General features: G+C 39.8%; 2 protein-coding genes across 2 annotated transcripts; one reads left to right on the forward strand and one right to left on the reverse strand.

Annotated features, from left to right (window-relative positions):
• Positions 1 to 879: 879 nt before the first annotated feature.
• LOC139479794 (replication protein A 32 kDa subunit-like) lies at positions 880 to 14481 on the forward strand. The gene is made up of 8 exons (XM_071262671.1): positions 880 to 985; positions 2824 to 2918; positions 5802 to 5906; positions 9812 to 9925; positions 11543 to 11737; positions 12160 to 12273; positions 13142 to 13236; positions 14220 to 14481. The coding sequence occupies exons 1-8, from the start codon at positions 964 to 966 to the stop codon at positions 14299 to 14301; spliced, it is 822 nt and encodes a 273-aa protein (XP_071118772.1). The 5' UTR covers positions 880 to 963; the 3' UTR covers positions 14302 to 14481.
• A 3781-nt stretch (positions 14482 to 18262) lies between these two features.
• Positions 18263 to 24926, reverse strand: LOC139479959 (uncharacterized). The gene is made up of 4 exons (XM_071262907.1): positions 24308 to 24926; positions 23855 to 23891; positions 23016 to 23111; positions 18263 to 19211 (listed from the first exon to the last, which is right to left on the reverse strand). The coding sequence occupies exons 1-4, from the start codon at positions 24845 to 24847 to the stop codon at positions 18883 to 18885; spliced, it is 1002 nt and encodes a 333-aa protein (XP_071119008.1). The 5' UTR covers positions 24848 to 24926; the 3' UTR covers positions 18263 to 18882.
• Positions 24927 to 26201: the final 1275 nt, after the last annotated feature.

A 26201-nucleotide genomic window follows, 5' to 3' on the forward strand; every position in this document is an offset into this window, starting at 1 on the left:
CAGCCATGAACGGTGACCAGGGAACCTATGTGCCCAGTGCTTGGGATTTATTCCTTTGATCTTTGTCGGTGCTAATTACCTAGCTGTCTTCAATTTGCCCTTTGTTATGTCCATCCTTTCACCTACCAGTGCTAATTACCCCCGGCCTCCCGTGTGCCCAGGGTCCTTCACCTATTACTTATGTATAATAACTTAAGTACTGGTTCCCATACCATCAGCGCTAATTACTGTAAAATATTGGCTTCATTTGTCTTATTGCTAACCACCTATCAGCGCCAATCCCTTGTTACTTTCTACACTTTGTTATTTTCCACCTTTTGTTATCTTATTGATTTTACTGTCCTTACATCTACATATATATGCTCTCCATTCACCTGATGAAGGAGTAAGCATATACTCCGAAACGTTGTGTTCCTCATAATAAAGAAGTTGACATCCATATATTCCTTCCTGACATTGTTCCTGTAACCTGTTTGAACTCACCTACCAAATAAAATATCTCTTGTTACTATATAAACATTTACGCGTCTCTTCCAACGCTCTAAGAGAACAGGTAAATGTATTGTCTTACACCGAAGTTAAAACACATCAGAATATATTTGATTGCTGGGTGCATAACATTTGAGGCACAATGCATACGAAATAGTTTTAGAAAATTTGTGTAAATTACAAATGATATTGTTTTGATTTTGTACTGAGGATGAATATTATAGTACTGTTATTGTTGCAGATTGAATGGGCTAGCGGCTGTCTCAGTCAAGAGGTTCGAATAAGCGCCCTTAAAATCACTGCTTTAGGAATATTTTCTAACTCAAAGGGAAATAACTCTAAGTTACATTTTGCACTAATGTGATTGGTCAGCACAATGTGCAAGTTCCCGCCATCTTCTGAGTGAATTTCTTCTAGATTGCCGACAGTGGAACATTATTAAACAAGCCTTGGCCAAAAGACATCTTATAAAAAATGTGGCAGAATCAAGGAGGAGGTAAATGACAACATTAGACAACACAATATCGGTATTTTGTCCATGATAGATAATGCTATTCTCTTATATACCACACATATGCGGACTGCACATATCAGGGTCAGATAAGAATAAGAGAAGTTATATTCTGATCGGATATATTGTCATATTTTACAAACTCTCAAGACCTAATCGTAAAGATATGTAGATATTTAGATAAAGCAGATCAAGCTAACATACTGAAAAATGTTATTTGGGGGACCAGAGTTGATCGACTTGCAACCTATAGATATAACACAAAAGGATTTATTTCCCCAGAAATTTTAAATACGCTTGCCAGAGTTCACTTGATTATAAACAGTGTGTCATTCTTTGCAAAGAGGTTGCACATTGCTAGTGAATGAAGGAAATCTTTCTGTTGACAAATGGATTTGGCTGTTTTGACCAAACAACATATATATGAATTTTGTAGTATATTTGTTAATTGTCACCTGTGTATTTGTTGTCGTCATTCACTTGATGCTAGGTTTATTATTATAGGTATAATTAGTGGTAGAACTACTCAGATTACCTGACGAAAACTGCAAAATATAGATATGCAAAATAATAGTTTCAGATTTTTTTCATCTGATCATTGCATCAAACGTCTTCTAAGTCAAAGTTACTTTTATTGTGTATTTTCAACTGAATCACTGGTAGATTGGTAGGAAATGAGCACACAGCTGATTGCTATTTCTGGCTTAGTTTACGAGAAAATACACATTGTAATCTTTATTTCTGCATGTAAAACAATGCCAGGCAGAAACAGAAAGTACAGTTTTAATGGGATATCATCATGTTCATGATCTTCAGTGATAATTTATCTGAATTTCACATTTTTGTTGATCAATTTTGTTATTACCTGTTTGTTTACCTTAATTCTCTGATGGATACTATGTAGGTTATTTTGTACAAAAATATGATGTTGACAGACAGCTTCAGCTTTTCAAGTCGTACATGCATTAATCAACAACAAAACACATGTCAGTTCGGCTGCAGCTCTTTATCATTGTTTATTGTATACCTTTGTTATGATTTACAGCTTCTCATTCTTTGATACTCTGACAGGTGTCGCTTCGTGCAGTGAAAATAGCGCCGAATACAAGTCAAACCATTTGAAATTATAGACCATAATAACCAATTTTGAATCTGCGTACAAATAACCCATCCATATTTCAATACTCTCAAACTTGGGAGTGTTGTTTCCCTTTAAGTTGACTATGAGTATACGGTAACCCAAATAAACTCTTCAGCTAGTTGCAGGCCAGTGTAAAGTCTGCTACCTGGACCTGTGGATAGTCAGTGGGATATCTTTTTTAATGACAAAAACTCGTCATGACTTCATGGTTACACAAGTCATTAATGTTTGCATTTCTATATGACTATGCATGCATTCCTTCTGACTTTATATGTTTGAATAAGGATGACGTTTTAGTCAAATTCAGTGTGTGCATCACAAGATTGTTTTATGAGTGTATCTAAATATTTTTTCCATTCTGACATTTTGTACCCAACTCTTGAGACCTACAGCGGATACCCGGGTAGGGTCGGATGAAAGGGTGGTAGGTACCCAGGTAGTAAATTTGGACTCGTCCCAGCCTTACTGCTTACTGTGCTAGTGTCCGGCTTATGCCATTAGTTTAGTGTTTCAAAGTAGCATGTTGACAGTATGCTGCCACTGCCCTATCAGGAATGAACCAGTGTGTACATCTACCCTGGCATTAAGCATGTGTTCAGGAAACATAAACATTCCAGTGAAATGTGCAGGTAGAGTTATGTGGTTGTATAACTCTAATTATATCCTGTATATGTTGTTTCAGGCTTCAACCAAAGTGGCTATGGAGACCAAGGTGGGGGAGGGGGGTACATGTCCCCAGGGGGGTTTGGCACCCCTCAGCAGTCACAAGAGAGGAAGGTGAATAACTATCAAGATGCTCTTATGAACTAGAATATGCAAAAGAGGCAAAATATGGTGTAATAAACATGCTTTATATGCTTAGGTTTCAAAACTTTGATAACATGGAGAACCTTGTCATATAAAACTGCACATTTGAGCACTTTTTGGTCCCTGTAAGAATTCCGGATTAGGTTTTTAGTATGATTGATGCATGATTGGCTTATGTCTGTGACTTTGTTCATACTATTGATGTCATCAGACCCCATCTAGTGCATCTAGTCCAGTCAATATACAGTTTAACCTCCAAACAATTGCAACAGAAACAATTTCTGATGAAAATCAATGAGAATATGTGTAAGTTTTTACTTGTTAGAATCACTCGGGTTTTGAAAGAGAAAAGTATGTAAACGTAGCGATTTGAGTGCCATAAATACCACCTTATATGTCTCATGTTTTGTGTGGGTCAATTTTGGTTGTTGCAATGGCTTTGCGACGCTAACCTCAAAGCCTTACTCAACAGACCACTTTCAACTTTAATTTTTGACTTGTGCATGTCTAATAATCATGATAATGGTCACATTTAATTATACCCCCGACCGATAACTTTGTCCGTGCAATTTCTTTTAAACTATTCACTGGATGCATCTCAAACTTAGTACATATAATCTGTGTCATATGGGGGGGTGCAGTCAAAAGAATTTATTTTTTTTTTTTTAATTTTCCATTTTTTTAATGAATTTTTCAAACCCTAATGTCCGTCCGAAAACTTTGTCCACGCAATTTCTCTTAAGCTTTTTAGTGGATTCATCTCAAACTTAGTACATATAATCTGTCATTCGAAGGGGTGCAGTCAAAAGAAAAAAATTGTTTTTATTAATTTTCCATTTTTTTATTAATTTTTTAAACCCTAACGTCCGTCCGAAAACTTTGTCCACGCAATTTCTCTTAAAGTATTCAGTGGATTCATCTCAAACGTAGTACATATAATCTGTGTCATATGGAGGGGTGCAGTCAAAAGAAAACGTTTATTAATTTTTCTATGAATTTTTCAAACCCTAACCCTATCCTAGCTCTTTAATTTGTAACTACTGACACACTAAATGGGTCAGGGGTATTAGTGAGCCACCCTCACTTTTGCACTTGTTTCAATTGGCATCAACATCTATATAGACACTGTTGTGAAACATTCGAATGTAAGTTACAACAAAACAAACAGTCTGATTAATTATTTACTACACAGGATCAGAATCAATGCCAGTCTCATCGTCTTTCTTCAATCTTGCCAATCTCTTGGCATTGGCTACGGTAGCTCGAGTCAGGTCACTCTTGATGTCTCCCGAGCACAGTTTGAGCACAGAGTACATAGTGGTTTGGGCAGCGCTGGGATTCCATCTCTAAGCATCAACTCCCAGGACTGCTGGACAGATCTTTCACTGTTCCTTATCAATCATGTCAATAGTGGGATCCGAAGATGAGGATGAACTACTTCTGTGCCCAGTTCGAACCTTCAGGGTTTTCCTCCATCGATCCAAGACACAACATGGATCTCAGATTTTTTATTCTGGTCTCGCCTACTTCCAAAATGGAAGTTAGTACTAAGACTATCTCACTATGGCTGTGCTCCATTATACTGCAGGCGTACAGACTAGCACCTTGAACATGGCTCTCTACAGCAACTGTTCCATCCAATCCATCATGGAGGTAGTTTTTGGCGCTGGGATACTGTCTTCGCCAGTCATTATCTCAGTCATTAGGCTCGTGAGGATGTACAAGGTGTTCATAGTTTCTGTCACTGGTGGTGGAGCAGCAAGTCACTTACCCCAGACGACCTTGATCCTTACACCTCGGAACTGACCCTGCGACCTGTCTGGTAGTATTTACCCCAGACAAGGGGTTTCATGTTTCCCCTTATTCCAACTGCATGAGCTTGGTCAACGCTCTTTTCAATTTTTCCTGTTTTCCATGACTGGACTTCACACCTCCTACTCTACTTCATGTGGCTCTATTGGCCAGGAAGGTCTGTTGTTTCCGTTTTTCCTGCACATGATGCCATTTGTGTACCCGGACGGGTTGGAGGGTCAATTCTAAATTCCATCTGAAAGGCATGCCCCCCTCCATTCCATCTGATAAATATGCATTAAGGTAGTAATGCAGGATAAGATAAAAAAATTAGTAAAATCTCAATAGTTTCTATATTTGGATACTCTTCCTGCATTACTGCATCTAAAGTGCTCTTCCATTGCTTTGCTACCTCCCCCTGAAGTTCTTTCAGAAGTCCATTTATATCAGTGATGTGGTCATACGTGACCTCGCCACTTCCGGTCACATGGTGGCTGTGGGAGGAAGTAAGCCACACAACTGGTTGGTACAACAACTTCTGTAGCCAGGACCTCTCACAGCTCCATCTTCCTAGTCAAAATAACAGAAGTAGAAGCATTGAGGAAGAAATGCAGGCTAAGTATCCAAATGTATAAAATATTTTGATTTTACTAAACTTTCCCCTATTGAGATATATATTCATTTCATATGCTATGTGCTGCATATTCACGTACAAGAAACACGAAGCATAAATTCTGTTGCAATTAGTAAGAGGTTTGCTACTATGTTGTCCTGGATTGACTGGACTAATCATACTCCTGCTTTCTGTCACTGGTGTGTCTGATCCAGACTTGATTCACAGACCAAAGTGATATTGCTGGAATATTGTTGACTTCTACAAATGAGCTTGTGAAAGCCAAAATGAGAATCAACCCGTGTAAGACCATGACTATGAGGCATCATTTAATGTTGAATAGTAAAAGCAGAACAGTAGACAATGTGAGCCTGTAAGGTAAGTGTGACTGCCTACTACTTGCTGCTAATTGATGCTGATTGATGCTGATTGTCCTGTTTCCTGGTCAGAGTCGGACCCGAGCCCAGAACATCATGCCCAGCACCGTGGCCCAGGTCCTCAACGCTGACCAGACTGACGACAAGTTCTACCAGGGAGATGTGGAGCTGTCACAGGTGAGAGCAGACCTCCAGGTTTAGATGTTTAACAAGTAGCCATATGGCTACAAGTATTGTTTTCCAGGTACCAAGTGGTAAAATCAAAAAGTCAAGCCAATATTGTTGCCAAAAGCATTTGAAATTATCACTATCAAATAACTATTATGATATGTACAAATTACAGCACTAGTCTTGAAATTGTATCTTAATGGAAACTACTTTTTATCCCCCCGGCATATAATGCGGGGGGATATAATGATCAGCCAGTCTGTCTTGTCCGTCCGTCCGTCCGTCTGTAATCATTTCCTTTTCCTGGGCAGAACTTGAAAATAATTCAGTGTATTTGATCGAAACTTGGCATATCTATCAGTCACATACTGAAGTTGTGCCTTTGCTATTGAGGAATTTTAGAAATTTATATTTTTTACGTTTCCATGGTAACAAATTGGACTTAGGTTCTATAAGGGTGGTGTTCGTTTCCGGAGCGTAACTCAAAAACCTTTAAATGCTTTCTTACAAAACTTTGCATGTCTACCAGGCACATACTGAACTTGTGCCTTTTGCTATTTATTTTTTTTTATTTTTTATGTTTCCATGGCAGCCAGTTGGACTTAGCTTCTATAGGGTAGAGTTCGTTTCCGGAGCGTAACTCAAAACCCATTCAAAACTTTCGTACAAAACTTTGCATGTCTATCAGACTCATGTTGAACTGGTGCCTTTTGCTATATAGGAATTTTCGAAATTTTAATTTTTAACGTTTACATAGCAACAAGTTGGACTTTTGTGCCTTTTGCACTTTAGTAATTTTATTTTTTTATATTTTATGTTTCCATGGCAACAAGTTGGATTTAAGTTTTCATATAGGGTGGGTTCACTTATGGAGTATAACAAATAAACTGTTAAATATTTCCTTGCCAAACATTGCATGTCCATATATAACGTACATACTGAACAGATGCCATTTGATATTAAGGAGTTTTAATGTTAATTTTAGAATTTCCATTGCAGCTATTTTGACATGGGCTAAGAGAAATGTTGGGTCAGTTACCTGGTTTGGGACCATAACGTGTTAAAGTGGGAGGGGGATATAGATGACTTCGTTGACTATATGCTTGTTTCTTGTAATTTGTCATTTGTTTGCATAAAAAAAACCACAGAAACACACGTTTTACTTTCCATTTCATATGGATGCGACCATTGTGGATCTTTTGTTGGTAAACAATGTATGCTTCTTAAAGAACATTCAACTTTTGACTCATTACATACAGAATTGCACATTTACTTGTGGTTACTTTACAGACAGCTGCCGGGGGATATGTCATCTTTCTGATGACTCATGTTTAATTTTGTTACTTATGACTTGAACAATGATGCAATTTATGTTACTACAGGGTTAGAAACTAATCCACTAGTCCTTATAATGAAAACATATAGCAAAACACTTAAAATGGGTCAATTTCTACTGGTCCTTAGGATACCTTTACTATTGGGCAGTTTGGTAAGGACTACAGGACTAATGCCAATTTCTAACGCTGTACTAGTTTATATAGGTATATCCTCGCTTATCCAATAAGCATTGTCAAATAAAATAAAGTACTAATTACATTAATTTTTATGTATTTTGGTTTATTGTTAACTTTAAGAGGAATTATTTGCGAGTACAATTATAAGCAGACATGTTTTCCTATATCAGCTGTTATTTTTTTGTGTGTCTACAGATGTGTAGCAATAGAATTTAGTCACCACAAGATATTTTTCTGGGTAGTCATTTGGTTAGCTCTGAAATTTAGACAGTTGACTAATTGAAATTTAGGTTGCATTGGCTACTGTTTTAGTCTCAACTTTGAGGCCTGGAGAGGGGCAAATGTTTGTGATAACAACAAAAGCAGCAGTTGAAATAATCAGGCTTTGATTTCGCTATGTCCAAGCTGCACCAGTGCAGACAAAAGACACTTTCCTGATGCAACGTAGTTAATGACTATAAAAATCTTGTTTTAACCCTGCCGAACTAAGTTGGAATTATGGAATAATATTTTGGCTGGAATAACGAGTCTGCATCATGGAATCAAAATTGCATAACAAAGTCAACATCCAGTTCGAAAGCTGCAGCGCAGATTTCAGTCAATTTCAGAATCTGCAAAGCAGGTGTAAGGCCAACTCCACGTCAACAGATAAGCGAAGTAAGACCCGTTATATCACAATTGTCTTGACTGGGCGCCACCTTTTCGTTAGAAGTAAAGTGTTATGAGAGGTGGAAATTTTATTGGTCAATAGGAGGGTGCTTTGATTGAGCCTAGAAATTCCAGCATAGTTTGGCAGGGGTGGAAACTGGACTTATGCACTCGGTTAACTCCCTGGCCTCGGGAAGATGGTAAAACACTGCTAGTGCAGGTCAATTTTATTTTAAGGTCGCACCCTGTGCAGGTAACATTTCCCACCAAATGCATGGCAGCAGTTTTAGTTCTATAACTTTCCCATAAATAATGTCTACGCCTATCATGTCTATCAGGTTTAAATCAATTACTCCAAGTAAAAATACTTGAACTACCCAATATCGCCATCTTTAAAGTGACCCCACGTATAGGACGACACCCCCCAAACCCTGTACAAGCCTGCAAAATCGATGCTAATTTATATACCCCGTCTATAAAGCATAGAGGAATGAAGCACATCACCAGCGCATACACAATCCCTACATTTGGAAAAAAAACGTGTTTGTCTTCCGCAGAAAACAATCGTTTCTCTTCAGCGATCAGGTAAACAAACAGATCATAACAATTAAACCTGGTCAACACAAATTTGAAAGTTGAGATAGCAAAAACACTAGACATGATCATTTACCGATTAAATTGTATTTCCTGTTCTGATTGGCATTCTTTTATATGCAGATTAAGATTAACGTGCATCATGTCTTGTAAACTAAGCCGGATGAAGCAATCAGCAGTACACACCAGATTTGGTTAATAATTACCCAATAATATAATTTTAAGGAATTTTGATACAATGATAGAAAAAACTGAATCTGAAACTATTATTTTATTCGGAATAGTTTATTCCAATATCATGTTATTTTAGTAGTATTTTACTATATATATTTGAAATACATTAATAACCATAAGCGTAGCACTTTGGTACAGCTGACGCTATTGGCGGATATTTTTTTCTTATGGAAAAATTTGACCAATCACTGCCGATGCTTCCTTGCTCGCAATTGTGAAAACTTTATGTTTACAAATTATAGTCAAACTACAACAAATACGACTTTCAGTGAGTCAAAGTATGGCATTTATGATACATATATCCATTCTCTATCCACCAAAGTTTACCTCAAGGCATCAATAGTGCTAATATGACCGTGGTTGCTGTAAATAACGGTGAGTTGTGGGACCTTCTGATCACTTCACATACGATTTTGCTGGAATGAAAATAACAATATTGAATGAAATTTTGAATAAAATTAATAGAAGAGATAACAAAGGTAAGTCCATATATATAATGAACTGTTTTTATAACCAGACAGTGTAATTACATGATTACTTTGCGTACTTCATTACAGATTTGTTGACATGGTATTTCCGGTGTTACCTGCTCACCGTTATGTCTGAGTTGGGGGGAAAAACATCAAAACTCTTCAACCCTGTGTATAAGACAAACCCCCTTGAAAGCCTCCTAATTTGAGGTACAAAAAACTCGCCTTATACACCGCGATATACAGTATTCTGTTCTCATGCCCATATATCAGACCACAAAATCGAAACATATGTCCCTTGATTAAAACACTATCAGCAAACAAAGACTGGCGAGGAAATTGTGTTAAAATATGAATTGCATAGAGAAAGTCCTAGCTATAGTCCTGAACTGAAAGGGGTTGTATTTCATGAAAAGGTTGATGGTTAATTATGGTGAATATGAACATGTTTCAGGTAACGATCGTGGGCTTGGTGCGAACAGTGAAAGAGTCTCCGACACGAATTGATTATGAGATTGATGACATGACTGGCCCTCCTCTGGAAGTTAAACAGTTTGTGGACAATGATGTAGGTACTCTGTAAATAAACACTTGTATGTTCTGATTGTATTTGGAAATTACTAGGGTGTGTCACAAATGACTGATGCTTCACAAGCACTGAATACAGTCCAACACTATACACTTGTAGTAGGACGATACACTGATGCTTCACAAGTACTGAACACAGTCCAACACTATGCACTAGTAGTGGGACAATACACTGATGCTTCACATGCACTGAATACATTCCAACATTAAACTGGCTTTGAAACTGTTAAACGTATTTCATGTATTTTCTTGAGTATAGTGCACACCAATGTATAATGCGCACCCCCCTCTAGCGGGTTCAATATTTTGGAAAAAAAGAAATTTGAATATTATGCGCAGAAAAAAATTACACCGTACCCCTTCAGCGAAGTTCGGCAAACAAACGGGTGATGAGAAACTTTGTCAGTACAAATTCGAAATTTGAGATAAAAAATCACCAGAAATGTTGATTTACCGTTTAAATTGTATTTTTTGTTCAGCTAGGCATTATTTTATATCCAGGGATTAAGATTACCTTGTGTATTTTCTCATAAACTAAGCCGGACACAGCAATCAGCTGTACACACGTTTTCTTGGAATCTACCTGTGATTCAGTCAAGACACACCCAATGATGTAACTTTACAGGATTTTAATGCAAGGATCGGCAAAAGTTCTGAAACTTTTTTTTTATCAGGAATAATATATTCCAATATCTTGTTAATTTAGATGCAGCTTTTACTTAACATATTTAAAATAATAATAACCCTAAGCGAAGCAGCTGATCTCTATTGCCGGGTATTATTTTTTACATGGAACCAGTCTGACCAGTCAAGGCTCCCGTGCACGTGATCGCGTGATCGCAAGAATTACATGATGACATAGAATCATCCAACAAAAACAAATATAACTTTTAACGAATCAAAGTATGGCATTTATGATATATGTATCCATTCTCTGTCAACTAAAGTTCGTTTCAAGGCGCAAATAGCGGTAATCTGACCGTGGTTGCTGTTAATAATGGTGATTTGTGCGATCTTCTGATCACTTCACACACGATTTCGCCGAAATTAATTAAAACAATATTAAAAGGAATTTTGAATAAAATTAATGAAATAAGTTACAAACATAAGTTCAGATATACAAAGAACACTTTTTATAGCCAGACAGTGTAATTACATGAATAATTTGCGAACATCAGTGTGGATTTGTTGACATGGTATTTCCGGTGTTACGTGCTCACGGTAATGTCTTTCCATGGGGGGAAAAAACATCAAAACTCATTAATTTGTGTATATTGCGCACCCCCTTCTACACAGCTGTGTTTTTTTGAAAAAAAGTGCGCACTATACTCAAGAAAATACGGTAAGTAAAACTGTGTTATGAAAATATTGTATGTATCGCGATACATGCTTTACAAATCGATGCATCGTATCGTGGGCTGTGCATCGGGATACAATACTGTATCGCCGTATCGTTATACCACTAATATATAAATATCTCGGATTTGACTAGCACTGTAGTTTGCAGGGCATGTAACGTGATTGAAGTGGTTGTGTAGGTGCATGTACAGCTGTTACTTCCATATGTCCCTGGCTCATGTCCCCACTCTGTCACCAGGAGAACCTGCCTGAGGAGGAGCGGGTGCAGGCCATGAGGGAGAACACCTATGTCCGTGTGTACGGCCATCTCCGCTCCTTCGCTGGCAAACGCAGTGTCGTGGCCTTCAAGATGACCCCCCTGACTGACATGAATGAGCTGAGCTGTCACATGCTGGAGGTCATCCACTCACACGTCACGTTGTCCAGTGGTCAGGTCAGTAGAGCAGGACTCAGCAGTTACTCATTCCCCTCCACACTGCTTTTCACTTCCTCAGGGGTAATGATAAGTCTTTCAAGACAGATTGCAAAGATTAGGATCTTTGGCAAAAATCAACAAATGGAACAGCCTGCAGGATAGTTTCTGTGAATAAATTGACAATTAGACATCTATATGTTTTTGGAAACCTGTTTATGCAAGGTGATTGCAGATTGTCTGCATTGTACAGCAATTGTGAGCTGAACATTTGCAAATTGTATGTTTTTAATGGGCGAAAAAAAGTGGTTCATGAATTTTGCATGACAATCGAAGTCTATCAGCTGAAATGTGGACCTAGTCAAGTAGATGACTATGGTGGTGCTTGGTTGTACATTCCTGCTATGTACTGTTACATTGGTAGTCTATGCTGGATGTTACAGGGTGCTGGAGGTGGTGCGATGGCGTCGGTCAACAGTGGTGCTGGCTTCAGTGACATGGGCAGCGGTGGCGGCGGCAGCAGCACTATTCCTGGACTTTCCCCACTACAGTCACAGGTACGAGGTGTTCCTTTCTCTCCATTATTTAGAGAGTTATGGCCCTTGCTCTGTGCTTTTCAACTGTGCATACTGCGTGAAATGGGGACAGGTTTCCACAGAAACTAATGAAGTTACATAAATAAATGCCTATCTAAAAGATACTTGTCAAGACAGTTCGAAAATTGGTCCAGTAAGTTATTTATTTACAGAGTTATGGCCCTTGATCCATGTTATTTTACTTGGTGCATTGTGTGTGCGATGTTTCTCTGAAACTACTGAAGTAAGTTTATCGAAGAGATACTATACTAGAGGCCTATCATAAGTGTAGGCAGATTTATAGATATAAATTGCAAAGGAATTTAGAGAGGACCATCTGGATATCAGTTCCCATACCTGTGTGTGAAGACCACTGAGGTTTCCCTTATTAAATAAACACAGTTGGATGTAGATGAAATATTTCTGACATTTTACCTTGTTTCATTTTGTCGCTGTGTGGGATGTCTGGCTGCATTTTGCAATACTGTTAGAAAACTTTGTGGCAGACCATGCAGTCTCTAAGCAAATGTGGTATTTCCTAGACAAGAGGAGCTTCTGTTTGGGTGAAGTTACTCTTGTGGCAGTCCAATGGATCCGGGAAAGGCAATCATTGACACTCACGTGATAGATAACCTCCATAACTATTGTTTGAAAATGTCCAGTGTTAAAATTGTCTTGAAGCCTAGAAGTTTTGTAGTTTCAATACTCGAACAACTCTATGAAGAATTATTCAGTGATTTAGAAAGCTTTGAGGAATAGCTTTTCATGGAACATTGTGTTGTACAAGGATTATTACGTTCAGGTTTGCTGCCATCCATTCTCTGTGCACTTCTTTCTTTCCCTCCACTAGATTCAGCTGATCATAAAGAACCACCCATCTGACACTGGGGCCAGCATTGATGCCGTGTGCAAACAACTCCGCAATGTGCCAGAGCAGCAGATCAGGTCAGTGTTGCAGAAATGACAGATTGCATCCTTAGAACACATCACTTGTCATAGAGCAATTAATGAGGTGGTTAGAATTTGTGACTGGGCTGATGTTTTTCTTTGTTCATCAGCTTCTTGTGTGACTCCCAGACTTATTTACAGGTATAATTCAGATATGATAAGATAGCTGGGATATCACTGACTGTCGTGTGAAACAATACTCACTCACTCACTCACTCACTCACTCACTCACTCACTCGTGGAGAGGGTGTGTTAGGTCATTGTGGATCGACAGTGTGGTGTGAAGACTCCAGCTCTATATCAGTTTCATCTATCAGCTAAAATAACAAAAGTAATTACTTCTCATATTCTTATCTGAAATAGGTCTAAGAAATAAAGTATTATGAAAATGGTTCCAGTTGAAAACAATTCTGATTTTCTTGTGTTTGGGTAACTGGTGTAAGGCAGCACCATGTCTCTATTAGGGTACACTGGTTCATATACCGGAGCCTGTCCCATTATACCCATGCTCCTACTTCACAAGAGTAATAAGCCAACCTGTCAGTACTGAATACTCTGACGATATGGCTGAAATATTGCCGATGTGATGTTAAATATTAACTTGTGCTCTCACAAATACTGTGAAATGACTGAAATACTGTAGCATTAAAACAAATCTTCCTGCTCAGTTTTATATGGTGTTGAGAAAAAAAGTAAAAGCTTTTGTTGGCTTTAGTGTTGAGACATGCTGGTCCTTCTCTATGATGAAGACCCTTGGTATACGACATTACAAGAAGGGTTGAACACCCCTTCAGATCCAGGATAAAACTTGATCAATTGCAAATTGCAAAAGTACATATATATATGGGGACTATATACGCTCCTTGAATTGTGTATGAAAGGGATTACATTTGTGCAGTGGAATATTGAACTCTACAAAATAGAAACCTTGACATGTTTTTGTGACTGATCCAAAATAATTTGTTTGACGTTTATTACAGAGAAGCGGTTGACTTCCTGAGTGGCGAGGGGCACATCTACTCCACAATAGACGAGGACCATTACAAGGCCACAGATGGTTGACCTCATCATTCAGTGCTGGATCTCACTATTGTGTAGCCTGTGACAAACAATGCTAGAAGGTCAGGTCGGGACATTGGAGGGAAGTTGTGAGCATGTGTTTACGTCCCGAAAAGAAGTGGGATGTATTGGTGTGGAACATCTACCCTGTCCAGTACACCACAGCTGTAATTATGTATATACACTGACAACATTAAATGTAAAATAACTCCTCTTGTGTTGGTGTTGTGTTGCAAGTTATGTCTATGACACTATTGATTGGCATTTAGAAGTTTGTAGTTTATTCACCCTGATGAAAGGGCGACAAGTGTCTCCAAAAGTGTTGATTATCCAATATATAAGCAAATATTTATCATGATAAAAGTGCTTTGTTGACTTTATTTATTCAAAAGATATGATGTTAAGTAATTGAGCTAGTTTCTATGGATGTCAGATGTCAGCACAACAGATGAAGGGAAACTTGTGGACAACAATGAGTGCAGGTCCAGGATAATGGTAGGCCCACTTGAAAGGTTTTAGTTTTTGTGGTAACCAATGTACCCGATTTCCTGGTGGATACAATAGCAGCTAAATGTGAACATGGCCTCTATGTTTGACTAAAAGATGATATTTTCTTTGTGTCCGTCAACATTTGAACATTACAGCATCCTCAACCCGTGTCATGCTGTATCTCACTTTCAGGTAGCAGGTGATGCATAATCACCAGCTCATTGGTGTGCCATTATTTTTATGAACTTCCTACATGTTTTTTTCACATGTGTCGATGTACATGACCCTAATCATCAGTTCTCAGTGTTCCTTGAAATACGTGAGGGCAGGGATAGAGAGGTGAGGGCAGGGATAGAGAGGTCAGGGCTGGCATAGAGATAGAGGTTGGGACAGGGATAGAGGCGAGGGGCAGGGATAGAGAGGTCAGGGTAGGGATAGAGAGGTCAGGGCAGGGACAGGGATAGAGGTTGGGACAGGGATAGAGAGGTCAGGGCAGGGATAGAGAGGTCAGGGCAGGCATAGAGATAGAGTTTGGGACAGGGATAGAGGCGGGGGCAGAGATAGAGAGGTAAGATAGAGGCGGGGGCAGAGATAGAGAGGTAAGATAGAGGCGGGGGCAGGAATAGAGAGGTCAGGGCAGGGATAGAGAGGTAAGATAGAGGTTGGGGCAGGGATAGAGAGGTCAGGGTAGGGATAGAGAGGTCAGGACAGGGATAGAGGTTGGGACAGGGATAGAGAGGTGAGGTGGAGGGGGGATAGGTAAGGACGGCAGGGACAGATGAGGGAGTAGAGTTCATGACACTGAAACTGTCCTTACTTTTCACTTGCAGTAAACTAATTGTTGTGATGTACCAAATGTAAGTACAGTTTTACAAAACAGCCTCAGAATCAGCAGCAGCAGATTCCAAGGGAGATCAGTTCAGTTCCCTGATGTTGATACTCTTCATTATTTACTTGCCAATACTGGAAGCTTTATACTTTTTATCCCCCCCCCAGCATGTAATGCTGCGGGGGGATATAGCGATCAGCCAGTCTGTCTGACTGCCCGTCTGTAATCATTTCCTTTTCCGGGGCAGAACTCTATATCGAACTTGGCATGTCTATCAGTCACATACTGAAGTTGTGCCTTTTGCTATTTAGGAATTTTAGAAATTTTTATTTTTTACGTTTACATAGCAACAAGTTGGACTTATGTTCTGTAAGGGTGGTGTTCGTTTCCGGACCGTAACTCAAAAACCGTTAAATACTTTCTTACAAAACTTTGCATGTCTACCAGGCACATACTGAACTGGTGCCTTTTGCTATTTAGGAATTTTTATTTTTTTACGTTTCCATTGCAACCAGTTGGACTTAAGTTCTATAGGGTTAGAGTTCGTTTCCGGAGCGGGGGCACGGGTGGCCCAGTCGTCTAAGGCGCCGCGATTCGCTGTGCAGAGTTGCGTCCCTTAGGCACGCCAGAAACCTATGATTGTGGGTTCGAATCCCGGTTCGCCCTGATTATGTTTCTAGGTTTGTCAGCACCATACCCGTGCTCGTGGGTTTCACCGAAGTGGTAAACGTCTGAGACCTGCATCCCTTCGGGCTTTCCTCCCGCATTAAGCTGACACGCCGTGATATAACTGGAATACTGTTAAAAGCGGCGTTAAACCCAACTCACTCACTCACACTCACTCGTTTCCGGAGCGTAACTCAAAACCCATTCAAAACTTTCTTACAAAACTTTGCATGTCTATCAGACTTATGCTGAACTGGTGCCTTTTGCTATTTAGGAATTTTAGAAATTTTTATTTTTTTTATGTTTACATGGTAACAAGTTGGACTTAATTTCTATAAGGGTGGTGTTTGTTTCCGGAGCGTAACTAAAAAATTGTTAAATACTTTCTTACAAAACTTTGCATGTCTACCAGGCACATACTGAACTGGTGCCTTTTGCTATTTAGGAATTTTAATTTTTTTATTTGTTACGTTTCCATGGCAACAAGTTGGAATTAAGTTTTCATATAGGGTGGGTACACTTATAGAGTATAACAAATAAACTGTTAAATATTTCCATGCCAAACATTGCATGTCTATATCTGAAGAACATACTGAACTGGTGCCATTTGGATTGGATTGGATTGGATTGGATATTCGGGGTTTTAACGTGTGGGCGGTTGCTGGGGTAGATCTTTCCGCTCTCATCCTGGTAGCAAGGGTTAGGGTGGACCTGTTGCTCCAGAATGAGGTCTGCCTGCTGTGCAAGGTGGACACGGTGGTCGATCTCAACATCTTGATCCGGGACCGGGTCGGTCTGGACTTGGCTGGTGTTGAGGGAGGGGCCTGGTGGTGTGGCGGTCTGGGTTTCTGTGGTCATGCAGGCTGGTGGTGATGGGAGGGGTGGAGAGTCGGGGGAGAAGATACTTCTCCTCTTCCTCTTTTTCCTTACATGGCCATTCCCTTCCGTCGTGCGAAAGGGCTCCTCCCCTCTGGATTCGAGGGGAGCGAGTTCGAATGCAGCTGTCGGGGGTGGCCTGGCCTTCTGTACCGGGCGTGGTGCAGCAGGGGTAGGGGCCGGGGTCTTCTTCTTCTTTGGCTTGGTCTTGGCCGGAGCTCTGACCAGAGGCCTAGGTCAAAGGAGATGGAGAGGTTGGAAGAGTTGGACTTGTACGAAGTCCGGAGGGAGTAGTCCCCAACCCTGTAAGCCAGCAAGGGCTCCAGGATGGCAACTAACTCCCTCGGTAAAGGTAGAGCGTGGGTTGCGAGCAAGGAAGGACACGTCTGCACGGGGCCATTTGATATTAAGGAGTTTTAGTAATGTTTATTTTAGAATTTCCATAGCAGCTATTTTGACATGGGTTAAGAGAAATGTTTGGTCAATTACCTGGTTTTGGACCATAACGTGTTAAAATGGGCAGGGGATTTAGATGACTTAGTTGACAATATGCTTGTTTAGTTATTGTTTCTTGTAATTTGTCATTTGTTGGCATAAAAAAAACCCACAGAAACACACGTTTTACTTTCCATTTCATATGGATTCGACCATGGTGGATCTTTTGTTGGTAAACAATGTATGCTTCTTAAAGAACATTCAACTTTTGACTCATCACATACAGAATTGCACATTTACTTGTGGTTACTTTACAGACAGCTGCCGGGGGGATATGTCATCTTTCCGATGACTCTTGTCTATCTGGCAAACAGCAGTGACACATAGGTGTTTTCAGTTCTGTACAAATGGGGTGTACAGGTGCCTCAATTTTCTAGAAACCTGATTGCTGGTTCAAATCCCAGATTCCCATAACTTTTACCATGTTGGTGAAACCGTTAATTAAATTAAGGGTTTACACCAACATCAAGCACACACACTGATATAACTGAGATGGTCTTCAAAGCAATGCTAAAACCCAACACACAAGGATAAAAGATTTCAGGGAGACTCTTTTTCAAATCTTTTATCCAATTCATACACAGAAAATACATTTGGTCTCTGATTGGTCATAAAATTTATTTCAAATCATACAATCCTACAAAATGGTATAGATAAATGCTATCACATCAGAATTACTGAGTGCACACTTCTAGTTCGCTTAGAGATGTAACAAGTCATCGACACTAGGGGTTACTGGTGGCTCAGTTGTCGGTGATGCAAAGGGCCCTGCGGAATTGCCAATGAATGTGGATATAGTGTCTTCCCTAAGGGCGGAAGGTGGTTCGAAACCGGGCCTCATACCAAAAGACGTTTAAGATTACACTGTTGTTACCCTGCCTGGTGTCAGCATTAAGGGGCCTTAACAAGGACTGGTTGGATCAGAGTCAGTGTTCTGTGTTTGAAGTATTCATGTTAACCTAGCATGGTGTCTCATTTGACTAGCACTATGAAACCGGACTAGTACAAATGCACTCCCACACATCGCGTTTAAAGCGCAGTAATCTTGAAAACGATGTTAGCGACCATTCCACTCCATTTAAATAATTATATTATGTTTTCAGATCGCAACAGTAATCTACTAAATACACAATAAGTACAGTGCCAGGCATATCAGACAGAGACAACCATGATGGAAGAGTACAATGTTGACAGCCTGAAACACAACTTGAACACTATGCTATCACCATCTACACCATGAAGGTGCCAAAGTTATTTGTCGATCTCTTTGTTATCCCAGACTCTTTGGATACGACATAGATAGTATCGCCTTTCTTCAGGAGAAAGATGCCCTCCAACAGGGAGGTCTGTTCTTGGCTGGACATGGTCTTGTACATCAGCTTCTTCTTCGCCCCGTTGGTCTCTCTGCGCATGAGCATGTGGTCAGTCTGTGGGGTCAGCAGGAGATGTGAGTAGATGTAGTAGAAGCCGGACACGGACACCTGCAGCTGCTGTTCATCCACCACCTCAATCTCAGCCTTTACCTCACAGCTCCAGTGCAAGGGGGATAATTCAGTATCTGTAACCGAGCGACAGGTTTTCTTAACTACTGACTTGACTGTTATATGCCATACATGTATACCACAATCAGCCATAAAGCACTTCTATATCTGATCATATGAAAGGATGATGAGGCTGTCAACATGCGTAATCTCAATGCTTTGCTTTCAATACCACTGTATCCTACACCTACACGTGAAAAGGGAGGTGTTTTGGTCAGTACATCAACTGTTAAGAAACCATGTCAATGAGGCTTGAAATGGGGTGCAATATGAGTCAATCAATCAATCTTTATTTCTAAATACGGAGAAGGCCATAGGCCTATTGAACATGTATTCCAACTCTTTATCAAAGTCTTGTGTAAAATAAAACTGTTAGCAATTCAGATAGAATTCTTCCCAAATATTCCAAATATTTCCAGTACACAGTTGATTGAAGATCATGACTATTCTGGGGTGGTAAAATTGATGTATAAGAAATGGCTTCCTTTTGAATGTTTAAGAAGAGGAAACCTCTGTAGCCTGTGACACAAAGGCATTTGTGAAGAACAACTTGTTCACACGTAACAGGTGTTGGGATGAATTTTAGCCACAGGATTATTATGGGGTTTAAAGCCATTTTGTATTCATAACTTGTTACATCTGCAGTAGTAACTGATCATGTTATTGTTCAGCATAGTGTGGTTTTGTAAGAGCATAGAACTCAAAAGTACTCTTTTAAAAGATCTCATGGGTGCATTTGTTTAATATTTGTGCCGAAGGTGGCGGCAGTTTGAAGGGGAAATAAAGTGTGTCACTTTTGTTGCTGAGTGTGAAGAATAGTACTGTTAGCTGAAAGTCTGAGATGGACTCAAAGGAAACTGAGCACGTCTTTTGTAGTCATTTTGGTTTTTTAGGAAAAATAGAGCTGCAGTGTGCTTATATACTCACTGACTGTAGTGATATAGCTGTAGTCAGTCTACATTACTACATACTATCTGCAGTGAGCCTACTACCTATCTACGGTTCGATCCACGACCGCGTCATACCAAAAGACGTTTAAAGATGGTACTTGTTGTTACCATGTCTGGCGCTCGGCATTAAGGGGCTCAAACAACCACTGGTCGGCTCGGAGTCAGTACACTGTGTCTAAGTGGGGTATTCATGTTAAACTGCGGCATGGTATGTCAGTGGGCTAGCTCTATAAATCGGCATCAGTCCGTACTAGTACGTCGCCATAAGTGCAATAATCTTGACTCGACGTTAAACCCCATTTCACCTCACCTACATATCTACATACTGCCTGTAGCGAGTCTACATAACTACACACTGACTGTAGCGTGCCTACATATCTACACACTGTCTGTAGCGAGTCTACATATCTACATATTGCCTGAAGCGAGTCTACATATCTACATACTGCCTGTAGCGAGCCTACATATCTACATACTGCCTGTAGCGAGTCTACATATCTACATACTGTCTGTAGCGTGCCTACATATCTACACACTGTCTGTAGCGAGTTTACATATCTACATACTGCCTGTAGCGAGTCTACATATCTACATACTGTCTGTAGTGAGTCTACATATCTACAAAATGCCTGTAGCGAGTCTACATACTGTCTGTAGCGTGCCTACATATCTACACACTGTCTGTAGCGAGTTTACCTATCTACATACTGCCCGTAGCGAGTCTACATATCTACGTACTGTCTGTAGCGTGCCTACATATCTACATACTGCCTGTATCGAGTTTACATATCTACATTTACACCCGTAGCGAGTCTACATATCTACACAGTCTGTAGCGAGTTTACATATCTACATACAGCCTGTAGTGAGTCTACATATCTACATACTGCCTGTAGTGAGTTTACATATCTACATACTGCCTGTAGCGAGTCTACATATCTACATACTGTCTGTAGCAAGTCTACATACTGCCTGTAGCGAGTTTACATATCTACATACAGCCTGTAGCGAGTCTACATATCTACATACTGTCTGTAGCGAGTCTACATACTGCCTGTAGCGAGTCTACATATCTACATACTGCCTGTAACGAGTCTACATATCTACATACTGCCTGTAGTGAGTCTACACATCTACATACTGTCTGTATTGAGTCTACATACTGCCTGTAGCGAGTCTACATATCTACATACTGTCTGTAGCGAGTCTACATACTGCCTGTAGCGAGTCTACATATCTGCATACTGCCTGTAGTGAGTCTACATATCTACATACTGTCTGTAGCGAGTCTACATATCTACATACTGTCTGTAGTGAGTCTACATATCTACATACTGCCTGTAGTGAGTTTACATATCTACATACTGCCTGTAGCGAGTCTACATATCTACATTCTGTCTGTAGCGAGTCTACATATCTACATACTGTATGTAGTGAGTCTACATATCTACATACTGCCTGTAGTGAGTCTACATATCTACATACTGCCTGTAGTGAGTCTACATATCTACATACTGCCTGTAGCGAGTCTACATACTGTCTGTAGTGAGTCTACATATCTACATACTGCCTGTAGTGAGTCTACATATCTACATACTGCCTGTAGCGAGTCTACATATCTACATACTGCCTGTAGTGAGTTTACATATCTACATACTGCCTGTAGCGAGTCTACATATCTACATTCTGTCGGTAGCGAGTCTACATATCTACATACTGTCTGTAGCGAGTCTACATATCTACATACTGCCTGTAGCGAGTCAACATATCTACATACTGCCTGTAGCGAGTCAACATATCTACATACTGTCTGTAGTGAGTCTACATATCTACATACTGTCTGTAGTGAGTCTACATATCTACATACTGCCTGTATTGAGTCTACATATCTACATACTGTCTGTAGCGAGTCTACATATCTACACACTGTCTGTAGCGAGTTTACATATCTACATACTGCCTGTAGCGAGTCTACATATCTACATACTGCCTGTAGTGAGTCAACATATCTACATACTGCCTGTAGTGAGTCTACACATCTACATACTGTCTGTAGCGAGTCTACATATCTACATACTGCCTGTAGTGAGTCTACATATCTACACACTGTCTGTAGTGAGTCTACATATCTACATACTGCCTGTAGTGAGTGTACATATCTACATACTGTCTGTAGCGAGTCTACATATCTACATACTGTCTGTAGCGAGTCTACATATCTACATTCTGTCTGTAGTGAGTCTACATATCTACATACTGCCTGTAGCGAGTCTACATATCTACATACTGCCTGTAGTGAGTCTACATATCTACATACTGCCTGTAGTGAGTCTACATACTGCCTGTAGCGAGTCAACATATCTACATGCTGCCTGTAGTGAGTCAACATATCTACATACTGCCTGTAGTGAGTCTACATATCTACATACTGTCTGTAGTGAGTCTACATATCTACATACAGCCTGTAGTGAGTCTACATATCTACATACTGCCTGTAGCGAGTCTACATATCTACATTCTGTCTGTAGCGAGTCTACATATCTACATACTGTATGTAGTGAGTCTACATATCTACATACTGCCTGTAGTGAGTCTACATATCTACATACTGCCTGTAGTGAGTCTACATATCTACATACTGCCTGTAGCGAGTCTACATACTGTCTGTAGTGAGTCTACATATCTACATACTGCCTGTAGTGAGTCTACATATCTACATACTGCCTGTAGCGAGTCTACATATCTACATACTGCCTGTAGTGAGTTTACATATCTACATACTGCCTGTAGCGAGTCTACATATCTACATTCTGTCGGTAGCGAGTCTACATATCTACATACTGTATGTAGTGAGTCTACATATCTACATACTGTGTATAGTGATGAGGTTGCAGTGTGCCATCGTTCGGGAGGTGTTTTCACTGGGAGATCTGGCATCAGCATTTGTTTTATGACTGGATTCAGAATCTGTTGGTTGGTAAACAAATGCACACATTATAGTTACATCTTGAAACATGTAAAACAAGAGATTTCTGCAGTAAAAGTTTTAGTATATGTACAAAAGTGTTTCACTGTACTGATTTGTTACACAATGAACAATTGTTTCACTATTTATATATAGAATTGTTTCACCACCCGTGAAGATATACGGGCACAGGGCCACTAAACTAAAATTCTGAAATAACAAACTCGCACACGAGGGTTTTGGCCTTTGACCTTTGGTGTCATATTACAGAATGTACAGAAAACTTCTTTCACTAGAATCAATGTCCAGAATTATTTCACTATTCGCATATATGCACGTACTGTATTTGTTTCACATGTACAAAATTGTTAAGTCTGTGTGGAATTGTTCCACTATATACATGCATGAACTGTACTTGTTCCCCTATTTACAAAATTGTTTCACTATGTACACAGTTGTTTCACTATGTACACAGTTGTTTCTCTCTGTATGGAATTGTTTCACTATGTACACAGTTGTTTCTCTCTGTATGGAATTGTTTCACTATGTACACAGTTGTTTCTATCTGTATGGAATTGTTTCACTATGTACACAGTTGTTTCACTCTGTACGGAATTGTTTCACTATGTACACAGTTGTTTCACTCTGTACGGAATTGTTTCACTATGTACACAGTTGTTTCACTCTGTATGGAATTGTTTCACTATGTACATGACGAGGCGGCTATAATTCTGTCACTGCTTACCTTCGGACTTCGCCTGATTCGAATGTCGCTCAAACATCTGAAACACCAGATGAATCATTTCTGTTAGAGTGTGTTACACCAGTGACCTATCTATGGGCCACTAGTTCCCTACACCCAGGGAGTTGTGACAGAGGTTCCATATTAAGAACTACTCTTTTGCTCACATGTTTCCTTTGGCAGCTGTTGACCACTGGTGTCGCTGTCTACAATATTGGCCCCTTGGGGATTCCAGGTTAAAACTGATCTCCAGCAATGTCGTAAGGTGTCGAGTGTCATGGTGCCCGACGGTGTAGGACGTTGCTCATTATATCAACCACTGGTTTATCAGGTCCAGATTCGATCATGTACAGACCGCCGTCATATTGCAGTAATATTGGTGAGTTCAACGCTAAACAACAAATACACTTATCAAAGCAGACATAAGGAAAGTGACAGATGAAGATATGAACCTACCGAATCAAATAGGTTTATCAGTTGTCCAATTCTTCTGAAACAACAGAATTCTCTGTTCTGCGAGGAGCGAGTGTCCCGTATGATCTGATCATCCTTCAACACCTGGCATTTAGCACACAATGAAAACTCTTTATACTTCCCCTGCCCAGAAACGTAATACGACTCAATGCGCTCATCGTCACCATCTGAGGCGAACAAGCCAATCTTAGGATGGGTCACCAGCACCGAGATGACCATCACGACGACCATCACACATATTAGAGTAAAAAGGATCTTAATCTTTTTGTACACGTCCTGCAGCTCTTCCGTTTGCCTGACACTTGATCTTCGCCGTCGGCTGTGGGTGCGAGACGACTGGCGTGCATGGCGGGATGCAAGGGCGTTGAGGTAGCCGTTGGTTGTTATGGCGTACGAGGGGGTGGCTTGTGGTGCTGGTTGTGACCAAGGGTTGGACAGCAGAGACTGGTAAGTGTGTGAGGTCGTGTCCAGGTTCGCCAGACTCACGCTGTCCTCGGGGCGAATGTCCGATATGTCGGACATTGTATCAGTTACATTCAATACTAACGTCACTTAAACATGTCCTACCCCGGTGTTGTATAGTGAAACACTTCCCTGTCAGTTGTCTCCTGTTACTATCAATGTGATGGTGCATTGTCGATGACTCAACATCCCTTAGTGTTGATTCATAATACACGATCGTATTTGCCCAAGCAACATTGGCATGTTATTGTAAACCAAACATGCCTCTTTTCATTTCCGTGTTGGGTTATCTCGGCGTAGTCCTATTGTGGCTCTCAATGTGTCTCCGTGTTGTGTTACTCATGCGAAAGTTACGTACTTTCCCAGGTTCTCAAGTACCATGCTTTGTGTTAGAAGAGTGCTACGGCATATATTGGCACATTTTGTCACCAATCGTCACATATTATCGCCGGCGACGACATATGCCGGGCTGGAGTGATTTGAAAGGCCACAGATATGATAGGTGTTTAGATGACTCGGGATATTGTTAATGCGATCACCTTTATGATCTTAATCTGTTTTATATGGATTTTAACTGCAATAATTAATCTACGACCAGAAACCAGAAATGTTTTATTCTTATGAAATTGCTAGTGTAGGAAACTACCTGGGATACACTAGTATCATACAAGTGTTATACAAGTGTTATACAAGTGACACACTGGTTAGACATCTGGAGACTGCTGTATAATTATTTATCTATAAAACTTTGGAATGTCTATGTACATGTATATATTAATCTATATGACACTTGTCTGAATACCACTTCTATTTTGCTGAGTATATTAATTAAACTATTCTGTACAATGTATGATGTAATTTATATAGGGGAAACCTTGTTTATATATCCCAATCCACTATACATACATGTAGAAACATATGCTGTTAAACATATATAATTTCTAAATACAACTACATTCCCTCAACAGCATCCACCTCTTTACTATTTTCTGTTAATGTTTTCAACAACAAATATCATACATTTGAATTTACGTCTCTGAATCTAAACGCATTACCTGATATATTAGCTTATGAAGTTGTCATAAAAATCTACACCTTTTTAGTTTTGGATAACGACCAGAAATGATCAATAATAATTCAATAAAAACTCTAAATATTTCAATATTTATTTTCAGAGATATGCCAGCTTGTATAGTTATAGATACACATGCTCCGGCAATGGAACTATCCGTCAGTTTCAAAGTTCATCACGTTCCCATGGTAACTGTCCAAAATACAACGTTGGAAAATCTATAAATAGCAACAGGCACCGTTACTCAATGTTATCAATACGTTTCGTGAAGCTAGATTATACAGTGTTCGAGATATGCTCCGGAATATAGAAGATTACAGAAGGACGGACAGACAGACTGAC

The sequence above is a fragment of the Haliotis cracherodii genome, unplaced genomic scaffold (assembly GCF_022045235.1).
Source record: "Haliotis cracherodii isolate W230 unplaced genomic scaffold, xgHalCrac1.p SCAF_4, whole genome shotgun sequence".
NCBI lineage: Eukaryota > Metazoa > Mollusca > Gastropoda > Lepetellida > Haliotidae > Haliotis > Haliotis cracherodii.